General features: G+C 43.9%; 1 protein-coding gene across 1 annotated transcript in view; it reads right to left on the reverse strand.

Moving 5' to 3' along the window:
• Positions 1-3,554, reverse strand: part of MSRA (methionine sulfoxide reductase A) — a 353,827-nt gene extending 350,273 nt beyond the window's left edge. The window contains exon 1 of the mRNA XM_060250067.1: positions 3,267-3,554. Coding sequence (XP_060106050.1) covers positions 3,267-3,504 — 238 coding nt within the window. The 5' untranslated portion in view covers positions 3,505-3,554. The remainder of the gene's footprint in view (positions 1-3,266) is intronic.
• Positions 3,555-18,065: the final 14,511 nt, after the last annotated feature.

Raw genomic sequence — 18,065 nt, forward strand, 5'->3', positions numbered from 1 at the left:
CACAGGTGGTGGGGCAGCCGCTCCAACTCTGAGACAATCTGTGAGCGGGCCCCTGAGATTTTGACTGCCTAGGGGCCTCCACACGGTTTAATCCAGCCCTGCTCGGGAACCACATGTGGCTCTTTCACACGTGTTGTGTGGCTCCCAGAGGTCAAGAAGGAACTTAATGCAGATTTGCTCTCAAGTAAGCGTGCTTAGCACTGGGATCTCAGTCAGCCTCTGAGCACTGATGCATAGGTAGGCAACTATTTCTGCCATGTGTGAAGCATGGAAGGATGTGGAAATAGGCAAGCTTGCAAGCTCTACACCACCACAGAGGTCACCTGGAGACCTAGAGCATGGAAAGAGAGCACAAGAGCTGAGGGAGCCACTGGAAGGAGGGATGGAATTAAAGAGGGCAGTGCAGGGCTCCCCCTTAGTTTCATAGCTCTTATAGGATTTGTATTTACTAATCTTGTTTTCACAGCAAGGAGAGATGCATAATGATGCAAATAGGGGTCAGTGATTTATATGGTACATGTGTGTTTCCTTCTTCCACTGGTGCCAAAAAATAATTCCATAACCTTTCGCTATTCTGGTCTTATGGGGACTGTTATTTCCAACTTTTGTTTTTAAAAAGGTCTCCTTCTAGCATGGTTGTGTTGTAAAGTGCATACATATGTATTTTATCTTTCTGTGCAAATAAAGTATTATGAGTTTTAATATAATAAAAACATGTGTGTAATATTTGTTCATGTCTTGTGGTTCTCAAACATCTGACACTTATTCTATATGACTTTTATGTTAAGCAAGTTTGGCCATCCCTGTCACAGCCTAACCGTACAGACAGAATCATTATGAAAATATAGAGATAATATAAAACATCCTGAGACTGCTGAAAAAAATGTCAAAGTTATAGATATCTGGCGTCTGAGGGACCAAGTGCAAAAGAGGATAAGGTCCCTATACATCAATAATCAGCACACAGAAGTTGTTTACCCACTGCAGCTTTTCTTCACCCTTGCACAGCAACATAGATACATCATTCCCATATTTTTAAAAATCCATTTTTTTTGTTAGGTCATGAATATACAATCTGCAGCATCTCTCACTTTTCTGTCATCTTTGCAATCTAGAGGTTGCCAACTGGGGAAAGTCACCACCTCTCAACTGATGCTGTTCCTCAGCAACCTGCCTTTTGTTGCCAAGGGGAACTCTTGTGGCTAGAAAAAGCGACTTTGGTTTATAAGCCCATCACAAGCCTTCTGGGGTGGGGGTATGGCTTTGCACTATAAAGCTTCAGGCCTACACACACAGCAGTGTGAGAAGAATGTTAAGCAGCTTTCAAAGAACTACGGGCACTGGAAGGGGAGTTCTCAGGTGCAGGGGGTTACTGATGAATATTGTCACTCTCTGTGGTTACTTAAAGGTGATAAGGAAATGTAGGCTTTTCAGCACCGTAGTGCTAACCCAGGAGCTGTGCTTATATGACAGGTGGCTCAGTCATAGTAACAGCATACATACTGGGCACCATTCAGCTATCAAAGGCTATGTGTGTACTTTTTGACATTTTGCCTCCTTTTCAGCAGTCACATGAAGAAATTCCATTAATATCAGTCACAGCTTCTCCCTACAGCATTAAAAAAGGAAACAACAAAAAGACACTTTTTAAGGAGGTGGTTACACACACTGGTTTTCAACCTAGACAAGCTGAGCTTACTCAGAATTACTTTAAGTATTAGGTGTGTCAAGTCAGTACAGCAGTTTTGAGCACAAAAATCTCAGATGTGATAACCAGTATCAGTCAGCATATTAGAACTTCTGTGTTCAGATGCATCAAATTCTAAAGACAGGTAATAAAGGAAAGGCCCTGTCTTCATGCCATGTCTGTGTCACAAGCATTTGGTGAATCACTGTTGTAGACAAAGGTGTAGACTAAATGGACTCTTGGTCTAATTCAACACAGTCCATTGTTATGTTTTTATTTAGCATGTCAAAGGTAAAGCACTCAGTCCCCAAATATCCACATGCATGCCATCCATCCACCACTCAAATTACAGAGAAGGCTGTATGAACAAGAAAGCTTACATCATCTGTACTGCCAGATATCTACTGTTTGCATACTGGGATCATCAGGTGGAAGGGAGTTTGTATATTTCGGTATAACAGTAAGCCTAAACACAGTCAGCTGCCACTTGGGTACACCTGTTAACTTACACTGAAGAAGCGCAGTATATTCAATCACATAAACACAGCCACGCAGATATGCAGGTAGATGGAAGAATTGAAACTTATTTTTGGTTCTCATGATCACTGTAAATAGCCAGAGGAATTTCCAATGCAGGTCATAATTTTCAAACTCTGTTGAACATACACTGCATTCTATATAATTTAGTTCAGCTCTGACATAAAATCTAAACTGGACAGGGGCTATAGTAACATTGGCACATAATAAGAGGGGCTTTATTATCTATAATCTGAACGGATTACAACCTGTATAATGAATCACTGAGTGCAGAATTGGGGCAAATGTGCTAGCATTCAAATATTTATTTAATAATTTATAGGCCACTTACACCATCAAAGCAACACAAAAACAAACAGAACAAAAATGAACTGGGTAAAAATCCAGTAAAACAGGAAGCATCCATTCAACAACAAAGTCTTGGATTAATACATTGAAACCAGGGAATGGCATCTAATAAACCATCCTCTCACCTGCCAACTAGTCCTGACTCCAAGACAACAGCAATTAATGTACATAAATCAGCGGATGACGTTTATCTCCATGATGGTCTTTGTCTGCTGGTTTCTGCACATCAACTTATTACTAAAGGTAAAAGCAAACCTCCCAAACCAAAGGTATACGTACACACGTTAGTATAATAGGCAAAGCAGTCAACAACCCTTGCTGACTAAAGCCAGTTTTAACTGCGAGAGAACGAAACTGATTATTATCCACGAGAAATAAAACAAAAACTATTATTGACTAATTTCTGTTGCATCTCATTGTGATTTAATATACCGCTTCCAAAATTTTTGAACATGCGCAGTATGCCTGCTTTTCTTTGAGAGGCGCGCATGCCCTGTTTGAACACAATAGGCGCCACGCTCGTCCGTGAAAAGTCGCGAGATCAAAGGCGCATGCGCTTAATCTTTCTTAGCCGTCTTAGTAGCTTCGCTTTAACCGCCGTTTTATGCGCATGCGTACATGTGTAACGGCCCTTTCTTCGCCTCTTAATACGAAAGCGCTTCCGAAGAAGTTCCTTGTTCGCCGGTTCACTTACTTGGGATACGGACGAGGCTCCGGTTTCTACCAGGCAGGGTTTCTTCTTTGCTGGGTATCTTCGGAGAAATGGAAGCTGCTTCTCCCATGCCGACCAGAGTACGCAGGAGCCGGCGGGAAGCAGCTGAGGTCATTGGCCTTCCCCTACTTCGCCTCCCTCTTGCCTCCTGCAGCAGGCGAACAAAGGCGTGCGAGGAATGGGGGAGGGGTGGTGGGGGTGCCTGGGAAGACTTGCACATGCGCGGGATGAGTCGGCAGCACGTGGCTGTCCAGCGGCCTACGGAGAGGCTGGCTTGGGGGCACAGGTTGTTGCTAAACGTTAATGTATAACTCTTTTTGATGCCTCTAATGAGTTTGGCAGCAAAGGCTACATTTCGTGCTTGTGATTGCTGTGGATTGCGATATAAATTTAGGTCGTGGGTTCACAGCGCCCTTCCCACCGAATGGTTTGACGCTGTAGCCCTAAACGGGTCTACTTAATGGGGCTTGCACCAAGCCTTGACCAGGGAACATGTTTTTAGCCTTGCCCTGCGTGTTACTTAAATTTGGAAACATAAGAATTGCTTGCTGGACCAGACCAAAGGGCTAACCATTCCGGCATTGTTCCAGCACTTAGCAACTCACTATCTGCAAAGGTAAAGCTGCTCTCTGTTCCTCGTCTCCTACCTGGCAAATAAATCCAGATTGTTCTCTCGGAGTTGCAGTGTCTAATATTGTGACCAGCAGTATCCTAAATAAGATTGTTTTGCCCTTGACTGAAATCTTCACCTTTAAAGGAGGATTAAACTCCCATGAGGATTGTTAGTCTAGATGTTCAAATGGAATGTCAGTATCCCTCCAAATACCAGTTGATGGGGGCTTCTAAGGTATATTGCATTGGTCACTTGGAATTGGGCAGGCTTTTGGTCCTATCTTGTAGTATCCATGAAGTTGACAGTGTCTTCCTGTCTTTCCTCCAAGGTCAGAGTGGAATACATGGTCCTGCCTCCACTTTATCTGCACAACAACCTAATGAAGTAGTTTAGGTTGAGAGTGACTGACTAGGTCATCCAGTGAGCTTTGTGGCAGAGTGGTCGTTTCAGCTCAGATCCACAGGGCTCATTTTAGTGGGGCTTACACTTCATCAAGGGTGTAACTTCAGTGGGTTGCATTCTGGACTTTGGCATAGAAATGGAACTTCCATGTTTAGAGGCAGTATATTTCTGACTGTGAGTTACAGCGGAAGGTTTTAGCCTCTTATTCTGTGTGCCATCAGTGCATCTACTTGATGTCACAGCAAGAAACTGGAAGTTGAACTAAATGGACCACTGATTTTACACATGAATTCCATTTTTAGCTATCATACTAGCATATTAACAGGATCAGAAAGATTCACAGAAAATAGGTCCATTAATGAGTCATTAATGGACCTATTTTCAGTGAATCTTTCTGATCCTCTGTTCTTCAAGCCATGAGTTTACTAGGAGGTCTTAGGGAGGAGTCCTGCTCTCTCATTCTCAACCTATTGGTCAACAAAATGGGGAAAATAATTCTGAACTACCCTTCAGGGTTATCTTTGCTATGATTATGGAGGTAATCCATGGGCAATGCTAGGAACATGCAGAAGCATATAAATGAGTTTTATTATTCATAATATCTGAGGAATGTGGTGAACTGCGTGCCTGTTTTGTAAATGGATTAGAGAGCTTTGTGCATTTCCATATGTGCTTGCATTTTTATTCACAAATACACCTACAAATTTCCTTCAGCTCTGGCAGCATTGGAAATAAAAATATGCAACATTTCTACTGGGATGTTTGGAGGAATTGTTTATGTATGCATTTAAAATGCTGGGCACTTCATTTTTAAATGAGTTCCCAAGGCAACTCAGTGGAATTAAAACAAACACTAACAAGAAATCAGAAAATAATTAGTTCAAGATTATTAATGTATGATAATAACTGTGCTATCACGCTGCAGCCAACTCATGGCAATTCCAGGGCCATGGCATCTTCAAGGCAAGAGATGACCACAGATGGTTTGCAATTGCCTTTCTCTGCATTACAGCCTCAGGGTTCCTTATTGGTTTCCCATCCAAGTACTGACCATGGCCAACCTGGCTTAGCTTCCAAGCCCTGCAGACTGGGCTTTTAGGCTTTTTGTTAATATATACCACATCATAAAATAATGATTATGTTGGAAACCGAAGCAGTAAAACCATTAAAAACAAAGTACAAAACATATATTGGCAGCAAGAGGGCAGGTCAAAATAATAATCAAAATCACTTATCACAAATGCTTGAAAACCACAAATGCCTGAAAAGGAGGAATATTTTAACTGTCTTCTAAAACATTACAATTTCTGTGCCAGGCAAATATTCCACAGCCCATGTGCTACAACAGAAAAGGATCTGGTAGCCTCTAGCCATCCAACTTTCTTCTCAAGCTAAAGGAGGATTGGCTAGAGTCTCTGAATAGGAACAGATTGTTTTTTTTCTGTATATGAGTATCTCTGGGCATTCTGGGATGTGTACTTTATAGTCTGTTTTTTATCGGTAGTCTTCCTCACTTGTCCCCCTTAAATAGCACATAGACTGTCTTGTGTTTGTGCTTATGTTGTGTGGTATAGACAGTGTTTCTGAGCCAAGTAACTGCATCATTTTATTTAATTTTGAAGCTCAACTTTGTAAAAAATGATGATCCATATCTTCAAATTGGAATACCAAAGTGGATTACAGTGACAGGTTAAAAAAAACATTAACTTTGTAAAACTTTTTGTGAATAAATTAGAATGTGAGCAAAAAGAGCCTACAGCTTGAGTTCATGGTGATGCAAACCAAAGTTAATACAGGATGTGGGGAGGGGCTAGCAAGATTTCTTTCCTTGTAGAAGTTGCTAGTCTTGAGAGGCCCTCCTTTAGGATAGAGTTTCAAAACTAGAGAGGCACAACAGAGATCTGTCTGATTTCTTTCTCACTATTTAAAGAATTCAGCAAGTCATATAGGGTTCTGTATTCTACAACAGCCCTGTAAAGTAGCTTAGGCTAGGAGAGAGTAACTGGACCAAGGTTAGCCAAGAAGCATAATAGCACAGGGGATTGGAACCTGGATCTCCTGAGTCTTAGCCCAAGACTCATAATTACTAACGCACACCATGACCCAGGCAGTCACAGCTTTAACCTTCCTGCTAGATCAGGGGTCCCCAACCTCCAGGCTGGGGACCAGTACCGGGCCGTGACCTGTTTGAAACGGGCCACACAGCCTCGCCGCCACCCCCTGCATGCCTCCTTTCCCCCTATTTTCACCATTTTAAGGCTTGGGAAGGGAAGGAGGCAAGGGCAGCGTCGCTCACTGCTGCTGCGGCGGTGGTTTTCCCACCCATCAGCTGATCGGCGGGGTGGGGGGTTGGTCTGGAAGGGGCTTCACAGCCTCTTCCCCAGCTTTAAAATGGTGAAAACGGGGGGAGGCGGTGGGGGGGGGGCAGCAAGGCTGCGCAGGGGGCAAAGAAGAGAGGAGGAAATGCCGCAGTGGGGAGGCCGAATTGAGTGCCCCTCCCTGCCAGCCCTGGGGCTGTAGTTGGCAGGCCAGCCCTGTGGCTGGTCCCCGGGGCCAAAAAGGTTGGAGACCACTGTGCTAGATCACCTCAGAAAAGGCTTCCATTAACAAATCTTGAAGGAATGAATGAGTTCGTAAGAGAGAAAGCTTTCCATAATAGCCAGTGACTTGAGTCTGTAATCAACAGGCAAGCCAGTGCTTCGGCATGTGCCATAGGGTGTGTTTATATCCTCTTCTGATCCTTCAAAGGGAACTCTGGGTAGCCTTCCTAATAACCTTTCACTTTGATGTGGCATTTGTTGGCAAGGGGTTACTTTGAGAACAAAAAGATACGAAAAGCGTGTTTGATGTCTTTAAATTGTTTTTTTCTGCAGTATAGGAATGAACAAATACAATCTGAAATGTTTCATAACGTATTATTATTTGCGTATGGGTGAATCAGAAATGCAGAATGTCAGTAAATGGAGTTTGCTTAAAATACACATATCAAACTAATACATCTTCAGTTTGGTGGCTGTCTCTTCATTTGGAGTTCCATTGCTTTCTGCCATAGAAGCTCATGGAAAGTTACAGATCTGAAGACCCAAGAAAAAAAGAACCACCACCATCCCCAGAAAAATTGGAGAAGCACTGAAGAAAAGTTCCTGTGGACATTTTAACTTTTGGAATGAGTGAAATGTGTTAAAGAAAAGGTTTTACTCAAAATGTGTTATATGATGGTGATAGTCTTGCATTAAAATCTACAGCATTAGGGATGATGGTTCCTATTATACAGTATAATATATACAGTCTCTTCAAGGGTGTATTTATTGTTTAAATGTGACTTATTTTGTCTGCAGTTAATACGGAATGAGACATATTAGGAACAATACATTACTGAAGAGTTCCTTTTTTCAATCCAATTTGGCATTTGAGATTATCTGATAGTAACTTGGTATGATTGGAAACGATAGCTAAATACAATTGGCTTTTACACATGTTTTATTGTTATTTTTAGTGTCTTTTTTCGCAGTAGTTTTTTCTTTGGCTGATACCGTATTTCCCTAACAAGCATTGCCTCAAAGAGTCACACTCTTTCCTTCAGAAAAGATTGGCTATTATAACTGGTTTATCCTCCCCCACATGACTCCTACCTATCAGCGTGTTTTCTTGTGCCTGTTTGAGTCTTAGCGATAAAGTCCAAGGATTTTCAATGGAAGAGAAAAAACAGGGTGTTTCAGGTCAGTTCCTACCATCTTACTGATTAAGGAAATGCTGAGCTCATGGGCTTGGAAAAAGCTCTCTGTGGTTACACAGGAAGCCAACCATTACCTTCGGGAACCAAACCCAAACAGCATCTTTTCCCCAAAGCCAAACACCAACCCCAGTTTTCCTGTGGTGCAGGAGGTACTTCAGAACCGCACAGAAACTTTGTGCCTGCAAGGAATGACCATATTGAAAGAGGACATAGGCTTAAAACTGCCTAACCTTACATGATTGACCCTCTTCCCCCCCCCCCCAGCAGCCATTTTGGGTTTGGGCCCCAATACCATTTTGTGGCCCTTTCTCAGCATTCCAGAGGTACTGAAAGGTTCCACAAATTTGGGGATCTCTGCCCTAGCTCAAGGAGATTTCTTTCATCATGGCATCTTTTAACCCCAATAATCTGCTGGAATATTTGGATCCCTCTTTAAGAAAGCAGTTTGAACTATCAACGAAAGCTAAAATTTTAATTGTTTCTCAGTGGCATAAATCAGTCATATCACCACTAAGGAATGGTGTATAAAGCATGGGAAGAGAACAAAATAGCACAATTTATAGAGATAGTATTTTTCTTGTTTCCTTGCTGTAGTTGAACAATCTTGTAATGGGTTTAGTCACAGTTTATTAACTGTTGGAAACCACAATATAAAAAATAAATGAGATGTGAGTGAATAACTTTAATTATAATGACCTTTGTGCAATTGTTTTCTGTTACAAATTCCTAAGCTATGTGTTTTCTACTGGGTTTTGTTTTGTTTTGATAGTTTGCCTGGACACTTATTGCCTATTTTATGTGTCTTAAACTTGTTGTTTTTTACATTGAAGCAAAAAAAAACCCTTGGACTCAAAAGCAGTAAAAGGGAGAGCTGGGTGTGACTCTTACTGGAAAGTTCTGCCCCAGACAGAGAGTTCCAACAATAAGCTGTGACTAATAGCCACTGATGGACTTCTGCTCCACATGCTTATCCAAACAAAATACTGCAAGTCTCAGTTTTATAATAACAGAAGAGAACTGTTGCCAGTAATCCAAGTGTGAACCATGCGTAGATTTATGCCAGTGCACTAAATCACTCAGGGTGCTCCTGTGTATATTTATTACTTATTGTGAGACTTTGTGTGCCACTTCCTAATAAAGGGCTTGAAAAAACCTGTGTTTGGGCTGCAGAAACTATATGGATTATTAAGCATGTCAGTTATCAATAATGTTAAATTGTACATTTTCAGTTATGCAAATAGACTTTATTATTCTAGCTGTTTGTTAATTGCTTGCTCTGAATTTTGACATAGTTTGGATGATTAACGGTAAAAAGTTGAAATTACAGCTACACTCTGTGAAGTGGAAGCATTAGTTTCTAAAGTGCAAATAGCCATGCTTCTTTGGCTTCAGTTTGTAAACATGCCAAACAACATCATGCTTACTGCTGCAAGTTTCTGGGTATAGGCAACTAACCTAAATAAAAATTGTCTCCGTCTAACCTTTTAAGAAATGCTCACATCTTACTCAAGGTGATAATTTGAAGGCTGAATAAGTGTTATATTTAACTCTTCTGAGGGACTCATGTTCTTATAGTCATGGTGACTAAAGGGAACCTTCATGTTCAGAGGCAGCCGATCTCAATCCCAGTGCCAGGAGGAAACATCAGGAGAAGGACTTGGCTGCTATGCCCTGTTGTTGGATCTCCAGAGGAACTTGTTGGCCACTATGTGAGACAGGATGCTAGATTAGATGGACCACTATGTTCTAACCAGGGCTTTTTGGGTAGAAAAAGCCCAGCAGGAACTCATTTGCCTATTAGGCCACACCCCCTGACATCATTGTTACACATAGGGCCTTTTGCAGAAAAAGCCCAGCAGGGACTCATTTGCATGTTAGGCCACACCCCCTGACACCAAGCCAGCCGGAATGACATTCCTGTGTGTTCCTGCTAAAAAAAAAAAAAAAAGGCTTGGTTCAAACTACAGGAGAAATGTGTTCCACCCAACAACAGTGACTTCCCAATAAAGCTATGAAATTCACAGGCAAATGTCTTATGAACATGCGAAGAGGAGTAACAGCTTGTGGCATTTAGATTGTTCTGTTTGCTTCTTTACACTATTATGCAGAATAATCCACTGTCTTCTTCAGGGGTTTCCATTCCTTGCAGGCTGTTTTCCCATTTTGACAAGCCATCTGGTGGATTTCCACAGTAACTGCAGCATTGCAGTTGTACGCCTGCTCAAGCATACACTTCCAGCGTATCAGTGTTTGCAGCTGTTAGTCCCACAGCATTGGATACATGGAAGGGAACATGGTTGGCTTTATCCAAAAGGAATCATACCATCTGTGAGCTTTCTGAGAATGTAGCATAGTAAATTGAAATAAAAAGGAGATTCAGAGCCAATACTGTGTAAAGCAGGGATGGGGATCCTCCGTCCCGAGGGCCATATGCGGCCCTCGAGGTCACTTGGTGTGGCCTTTGGGGATTGCTGGGCTGAACCGAGCCATGTGGCAGCCTCCCTAGGGCCTGGCTGGCCAGCGAGGATCGTGGGGCCCAGCCACGCTGTGCAGCAGCCTCCCCAGGGCCAGGCAGGGATCACAGGGCCCAGATGTACTGTATGGCAACCTCCCTGGGGCCTGGCTGGCCAACCAGAATTGCTGCAGGGCCTGGAAAAGTTACTGTCACAGTTCAGTTTGCACGTGATTATCCCAGATGGTATGGCCTAATATGCTAATGAGTGTGTGAGCTAATATGCTAATATTAGGAGATGTGGTCTAATATGCTACTGAGTTCCTGCTGGGCTTTTTCTACAAAAAAAGCCCTGGACCTATGCAATTGCCTAGGACAGCGGGCCGTGTGTGTGTGTGCCAGAGTAGGCTCTCCCCACATGACTTCAAATAGAAAAACAATTGTTTTCATTAATTTTGCCGGCCTGAATCGTCCTCCCTTGGCGGAGCACTGTTTTTTAAATTGATAATTTTCATGGCCCATGAATGAAGTTATAAATATCCATATGGCCCTTGGCAGAAAAAAGGTTCCCCAGCCCTGGTGTAAAGGATGGTGCATAATGCCTGTTCTCGACAGAATGAGGAGGGGAAGAGGGCTGAAGTGATAGAATGAACTGGACTACTTCAGATTACAGATCTGGGATTTAAAATTTATTTTAAAGCTTCCTTACATTAATAATCCCCTGTTAATGGCAAATTTGCACAACACATGAAGAACTAGGCTAGAGCCTTTGTTCCTTAATTTATATTCACACAATGTTGTTACATGGAATGTTAAGAAGGTGACCTCCCTTCCTGCAGCTTGAAATTGGGTCACTTATTCTACCCCTTCTGCAGAACAGGTCTAAGAAGCCCAGCCGATGTGAGTTCCTTGATGTTTTGAATGCACACCTGCTCTGTCATATCATTACTTAGCACAATGGTCTCAGCTACCAGCTTTGCTATGACTTCCTGTGTAGCTTAGGGCTGCGGTCTTCAACCTTTCCAGGCCCAAGACCCTTTGAGTATAGGGCCCAATGAGGTGCAACCATGTGACAGTAAGCCATGTTTGACAGGAAGAGGGCAACTCCCTTCCATTTTCAATTTACTGTGTTACACATATTCACAGAGATATGCTAGATTGGATTATTTGGTTTGGCCATGTCCTTTTCCATTTGGTCAGGATGTACCCTATTGAAATTAAAGTTAAGCTGTTCTGCTGTTTATTTAAGCAGAAGCAGCATGAGGTGCAAAGTACAGTAGGGTTGCCAAGTCCTCTTCATCACCCAGCAGGGGACATTCACATGTGTGACGAAATGACATCACCCGGAAGTGACGTCATCAAAATGGTTGCACCGTGTGGGGCCACTCTAGGTGTTTCCCGGAAAACGCTATGGTTTTCCCAGACGCTCTAGCCATTTGGGAGGTTAAAACTTTATGGTACCTATTGTACCATAGAGTTTTACCTCCCAAATGGCTAGAGTGTCTGGGAAAACCACAGCGTTTTCCCAGAAATGCCTAGAGTGGCCCCACACGGGCACCACCATTTTGATTATGTCACTTCCTGGTGATGTCATCATGCCAGCAATGCAGGGGGAGGTTCCCCCCGCCGACCCAATGTGGACCAGTGGGTTGAGAACCGACTGGGAGCTTGGCAGCCCTAAAGTACAGTGATGTGGCTTCACCAGGGTCCAGGCCAGAACTATGAGCAGCAGACCGAGACGGGAACAGGAAACAAAAGCTGAATACAATGAGGTGTATCATAGGAATAAGCCAAGTGCCAGAGCCATAAAGGAATCCTCTTCACCAGGACTTTTTTTGAGCAGGAACGCAGTTCCGGCTGGCTTGGCATTAGGGGGTGTGGCCTGATATGCAAATGAGTCCCTGCTGGACTTTTTCTACAAAAAGCCCTGTGTAAAACAATGGCAATCTCGGGGGGGGGCATAATATGCAAATGAGTTCCCACTGTGTTTTTCTACCAAAAAAACCCTGCTCTCCACCACTGTGTTAGCTTGCTTCCCCATCCTGCTTCTCCTATGAGTGTGTATGTAAAGAGAGGCAGGAAGAATGGTGAATGTGTTTTCTATGCATATACACCAGCAGCATGGAGTTTCCAAAAAGCAAAAAAATAGAAATTTGATAGAGGCTTGTATGTCACCCATGGGTTGTAGACCACTAGCCAAGGATATCATTATATCATATGAACACCACACAGATGTATGACATTCTGAATTTATTGGAGGAAGGATAGGAGACCAGTGTAACAAAACTACTAAAGGGAAATATTACAGTGAAAATGTACCTTGAGGGGTGGAGATCAGGGTTGGAATCATGGTTTGTATGCTAAGTTCATCCCACAGTCCTAACAGATACTATATTGAGCAAGATAAACTGCCTGAACTACAATAAGTGACCATTTATTACTGTTAAAGAGGTGGCATTGGTTATAGATGGTGTCAGGGAAGTTAATAAACAACTCAAAGAAGGTGAAGTCAAAGAGCTAGTGTTAAGTCTGGAGAGTGACCTAGGGGAGATCTTGGTTCAGACCCTTTTCTTAGCCATCAGGTTCACTAGCAATGCAATTCTAAGCAAAGTTAATACCCTTCTAAACCCACAGACGTCAAGGGATTTAGAAGAGTGGTACTGCTCAGAATTACACTGTAGGTGTCTTTGGACTCTATTCATCTTAGCCTAATTTACTAATTTAGTTGTTAGGATGAAAGGGAGGAGTTCGTGGCCCCACTACATTCGTTGGAGGAAAGGCAAGATAAAAATTGCATAGTCAATGGAATGAACCATGGTCAGGACCTCCATTGCCTCCAAACTCGAAAACCTTCCAACAGGTCACTCAGATCGCATCATGTCCATGCGCCTCCCACTTCAAAACAAGCAGCATGCAACACTCTTCAGTGTGTATGCCCCAACCCTTCAAGCAGATCCTGCAGAAAAGAACAAGTTCTATGCTGATCTACGCAACCTCATACGGAAAACCCCTACAGAGGACAAGGTGATCATCCTTGGCGACTTCAATGCCAGAGTAGGTAAAGACTCGGAAGCCTGGAAAGGAGTACTTGGCAAACACGGCATTGGCAACTGCAATGACAACGGGCGCCTCCTGCTAGAATTCTGCATGGAGCACCAGCTCACCATCACCAACACTATCTTCCAGCAGAAGAACAGTCTGAAGACAACCTGGATGCACCCACGGTCCAAGCATTGGCACCTTATCGACTACATTCTGGTGCGCCAGAGAGACCTTCGAGATGTCTTACACACCCGAGTAATGCCCAGCGCAGAATGTCATACGGATCATCGTCTTGTACGCTGCAATCTCCGTCTTCACTTTAAACCCACACCCAGGAGAGGAGGTATCCCTCGGAGGAAGTTTCAGGTTGGCAGCCTCCAGTCAGCCGAAGTTAAAGCTGCCTTCCAGGCAAAACTCCAGTCAAGAATTGAGGACCTCAGTTGCCCCACAGACCCTTCTCCAGAAGCACTCTGGGAACACCTAAAAACTACCGTCCTGCAGATCTCTGAAGAAGTCCTCGGGTTCTCCACAAGGAAGAACAAGGACTGGTTTGATGAGAACAATCAAGAGATCCAAGAATTACTGGCAAAAAAGAGATCTGCCTACCAAGCACATCTTGCTCAGCCCTCCTGTCCTGGGAAAAAAGCAACCTTTCGCGCTGCATGTAGCAACCTCCAGCGCAAGCTTCGAGACATTCAGAACGAGTGGTGGACCAAGCTTGCAGAGAGAACCCAGCTGTGTGCAGACACTGGTGATTTAAGAGGGTTCTACGAAGCCCTGAAGGCAGTATATGGTCCATCATATCAGGCTCAGAGTCCCTTGCATAGTGCAGACGGCCAAGTGCTCCTCACAGACAAGGCATCCATACTGAACCGGTGGTCAGAGTATTTTCAGGTTCTCTTCAGTGCCAACCGCGTAGTTCAAGATTCAGCAATCCACCTCACCCCACTTCAACCGGTGAAAACAGAGTTGGATGAGATCCCCACCCTAGAAGAGACTGTTAAAGCCATCAAGCAACTGAAAAGTGGCAAGGCAGCAGGAGTTGATGGAATTCCACCAGAGATCTGGAAGCATGGGGGCACAGTACTACATAGCTCACTTCACAAAGTACTTGTCACCTGCTGGGAACAAGGCAAATTACCACAGGACTTTCGCGATGCAATCATCATCACCCTATACAAGAACAAAGGGGAAAAGTCAGACTGCTCCAACTACCGGGGGATAACCCTGCTCTCCATCGCAGGCAAAATCCTTGCCAGAATACTCCTGAACAGACTGGTGCCCACCATTGCAGAAGAACTCCTCCCAGAGAGCCAGTGCGGCTTCAGAGCTAACAGGAGCACCACCGACATGGTATTTGTTCTCAGGCAGCTCCAAGAGAAATGCAGGGAACAGAACAAGGGTCTGTATGTGACTTTTGTCGACCTTACCAAAGCTTTCGATACCGTTAGCAGGAAAGGCCTGTGGCAAATCTTGGAACGTTTAGGATGTCCCCCAAGGTTCCTCAGCATGATCATCCAGCTACACGAAGACCAGCGAGGCCAAGTCAGACACTGCAACGACCTCTCGGAGCCCTTCCCAATAGGCACAGGTGTAAAGCAAGGCTGCGTTCTCGCGCCAACTCTCTTTACGATCTTCTTTAGCATGATGCTTCAAAGAGCCGCAGTAGATCTAGATGAGGACGATGGTGTCTACATCCGCTATCGCACCGATGGCAGCCTGTTCAACCTGAGGCGACTAAAGGCCCACTCCAAGACAATGGAAAAACTCATCCGAGAGCTACTGTTTGCTGATGATGCTGCACTCGTCTCCCACTCGGTATCAGCTCTGCAGCATATGACGTCCTGCTTTGCAGAGGCTGCCAAGCTATTCGGCCTAGAAGTTAGTCTGAAGAAGACAGAAGTTCTCCACCAGCCTGCACCCCAGGAAGATTATCACCCTCCCTGCATCACTGTGGGTGAATCAGTTCTGAAGACAGTCCAGCAGTTCAGCTACCTGGGGTGCATCATCTCCTCAGATGCCAAGATCGACAAGGAGATTGACAACAGGCTGGCAAAGGCAAACCGTGCATTTGGCCGACTGCACAAAAGAGTGTGGAGCAACAAGCATCTGAAAAAAGGCACAAAGATCAATGTTACAAAGCAGTTGTGATGACAACCCTCATCTATGGCTCCGAATCGTGGGTTTTATACCGTCATCACCTGCGACTCCTTGAGCGCTTTCATCAGCGCTGCCTTCGCACCATCCTCAACATCCACTGGAGTGACTTTGTGACCAACACTGAAGTCCTCAAGCGGGCAGAGGTTACCAGCATCGAGGCACTGCTGTTGAAGACGCAGCTGCGCTGGGCAGGGCATATTTCTAGGATGGAAAACCACCGCCTTCCCAAGATTGCCCTGTATGGCGAACTCTCCACCGGCCATCGAAATAGAGGGGCACCAAAGAAGAGGTACAAGGACTCCTTGAAGAAATCCCTTAGCACCTGTCACATCAACCATCACCAGTGGTCTGACCTAGCCTCAGATCGCAAAGCATGGAGGCACACCATCCACCAGGCTGTCTCTTCCTTTGAGAACACACGCATAGCTGGTCTTGAGGACAAAAGGAGATTGAGGAAGAATCGCACTGCTACAGGACCAACCCTAAATCAGACTTTTCCCTGCAGCCGCTGTGGCCGGACCTGCCTGTCCCACATTGGTCTTGTCAGCCACCAGCGAGCCTGCAGCAAACGTGGACTATTGCACCCTTCTTAAATCTTCGTTCGCGAAGCCAAGCCGAGAGAGTCAATGGAATCTGAAGTTAATACTGCTCCACTACTTTTTTAAGAAGAAGCAATGGAAGGCGTAAAACACTGAAGCACCAAGAAATAATTTGTGTGCCTTTGGGGCAGTTACAGCTTGTTATTAGAATCCAGTCGTGTTTGAGCAGAATGGCTACTTATCAAGGTGACATTCCTACTCTGAAAAAGAGGGTTTTCTTCGTTTCTCTGACTTCCTATTTTTATTATTTATCTATAAGCACAATTGTTCAGCCTGTGTGTGTTTAGGTCAGAACTATAGAATTCAGGGTACTTACTCCCAAGTTGATATACATAGCATTGCCACTTGTATCCTCACCTTTCAAGGGTTCTTTGCTGTCATTTGCAGGGTATAGATGGGCTACTCAGGATAAAAGATGGTGGTAACTTACCCAAGCACCTGATTAATCTTAAGACTGAGACTTCTATCATAGATTTCTATTCATTGTGGCGAGGAGAAAAAAGTTGTGTTCAAACACAGAGAAAATGCAGAAATCCTTATCAACCTATGGAACCAGGCATTCTGCCTTATATTACGTGGACCAGTGCAAATATGCTAACTAATTTCTGTTAAAACTTTTATTTCCTGAGTTACTAATGGACATATACTTTATTTCCCAGCAAATAACACATTATCACTAATGGGGGAAAGTACAGGAAGGTGTTTTTCCCCATCACTTCAAGAATGCACAACTGTTTCTAATGGGTGTTACTGTGAAGTATAAAAAGGAGGGACTGATTAGTATTTCCTTTTTACCATCCAGGATTTACAATGTATATTTTCATTATTTTTAATCCCACCCCACCCCCCAATTCAGCTTCTGTTGTTGCTTTCTACTGTGATTATCTATGAGATTGTAACACACATGGCAAGCCAAAGCATGGAAAGGTTTTTGCACTCCTAGATTTAATTGCAAGCAATATACTCTTCTTTAATCAGTTGACCAGCCATCCCTGGCATTTAGTGGTCTGTTCCCTTTTCATTTATTTTTTCAATTCCCTTTGTTTATTTGCCCAGTCCTGTAAGGATGATGTGGGAAAGAGCTGGAACAAGGGTTACTGAAATGTTCACTAGACAAGAGAAATATTATTGTTGCAATAGCCAATGGCTTCTTAATGGGTTAAAAGAAACCATGAAGGATTGCACCCTTTCTGTGCAAGTTAGTCAAGGTGCAACACAGTTGCAAGCAAAACTAGGTCCAAACCTGAGCTCACACTGGGGCTTTACAAGACTTCTTCATCAAGGACACACACTGGCCTTCAAGTCTACAGAGAACACTGAACATGTCATCTCCCAGGAAATACCCATGGGTTGAGACAAAGGTTTTGATTATAATATGGAAACCTGTCCCTGTCCTATAGGGCTCTCACTGCTGGCTCTCCCATAACCACCTCTTAGCTTCCCGGCACATTGCCATGCATAGACCAACTCAAAGGAAGATCAGAGAAGTGCCTGTAACTATCCACAAGCTGTCTCTTCAAGAAGCTGACTTTCCCTGCCAATCCTGGTCAGAATTTAGTTCTGTTTTCAGCTGCCTGGAAAGGAAAAGGAAACTGCTTGTTGCCAACTTCCGAGAAAGGATAAAAGTGTCCTGACTCAGACAGCTGGATTGAGGCAGGTTGGCGCTGCTATTGTTACTAGATCTTACAACAGCATTTGACATGGTTGAGTAAAATCTTCTGACCATTGCCTCGCTGACATAGGAGTTCAGAGATTGGCCTTTCAGTGGCTTACCTCT

The sequence above is a fragment of the Heteronotia binoei genome, chromosome 1, assembly GCF_032191835.1.
Source record: "Heteronotia binoei isolate CCM8104 ecotype False Entrance Well chromosome 1, APGP_CSIRO_Hbin_v1, whole genome shotgun sequence".
In the NCBI taxonomy this organism is placed as follows: Eukaryota; Metazoa; Chordata; class Lepidosauria; order Squamata; family Gekkonidae; genus Heteronotia; species Heteronotia binoei.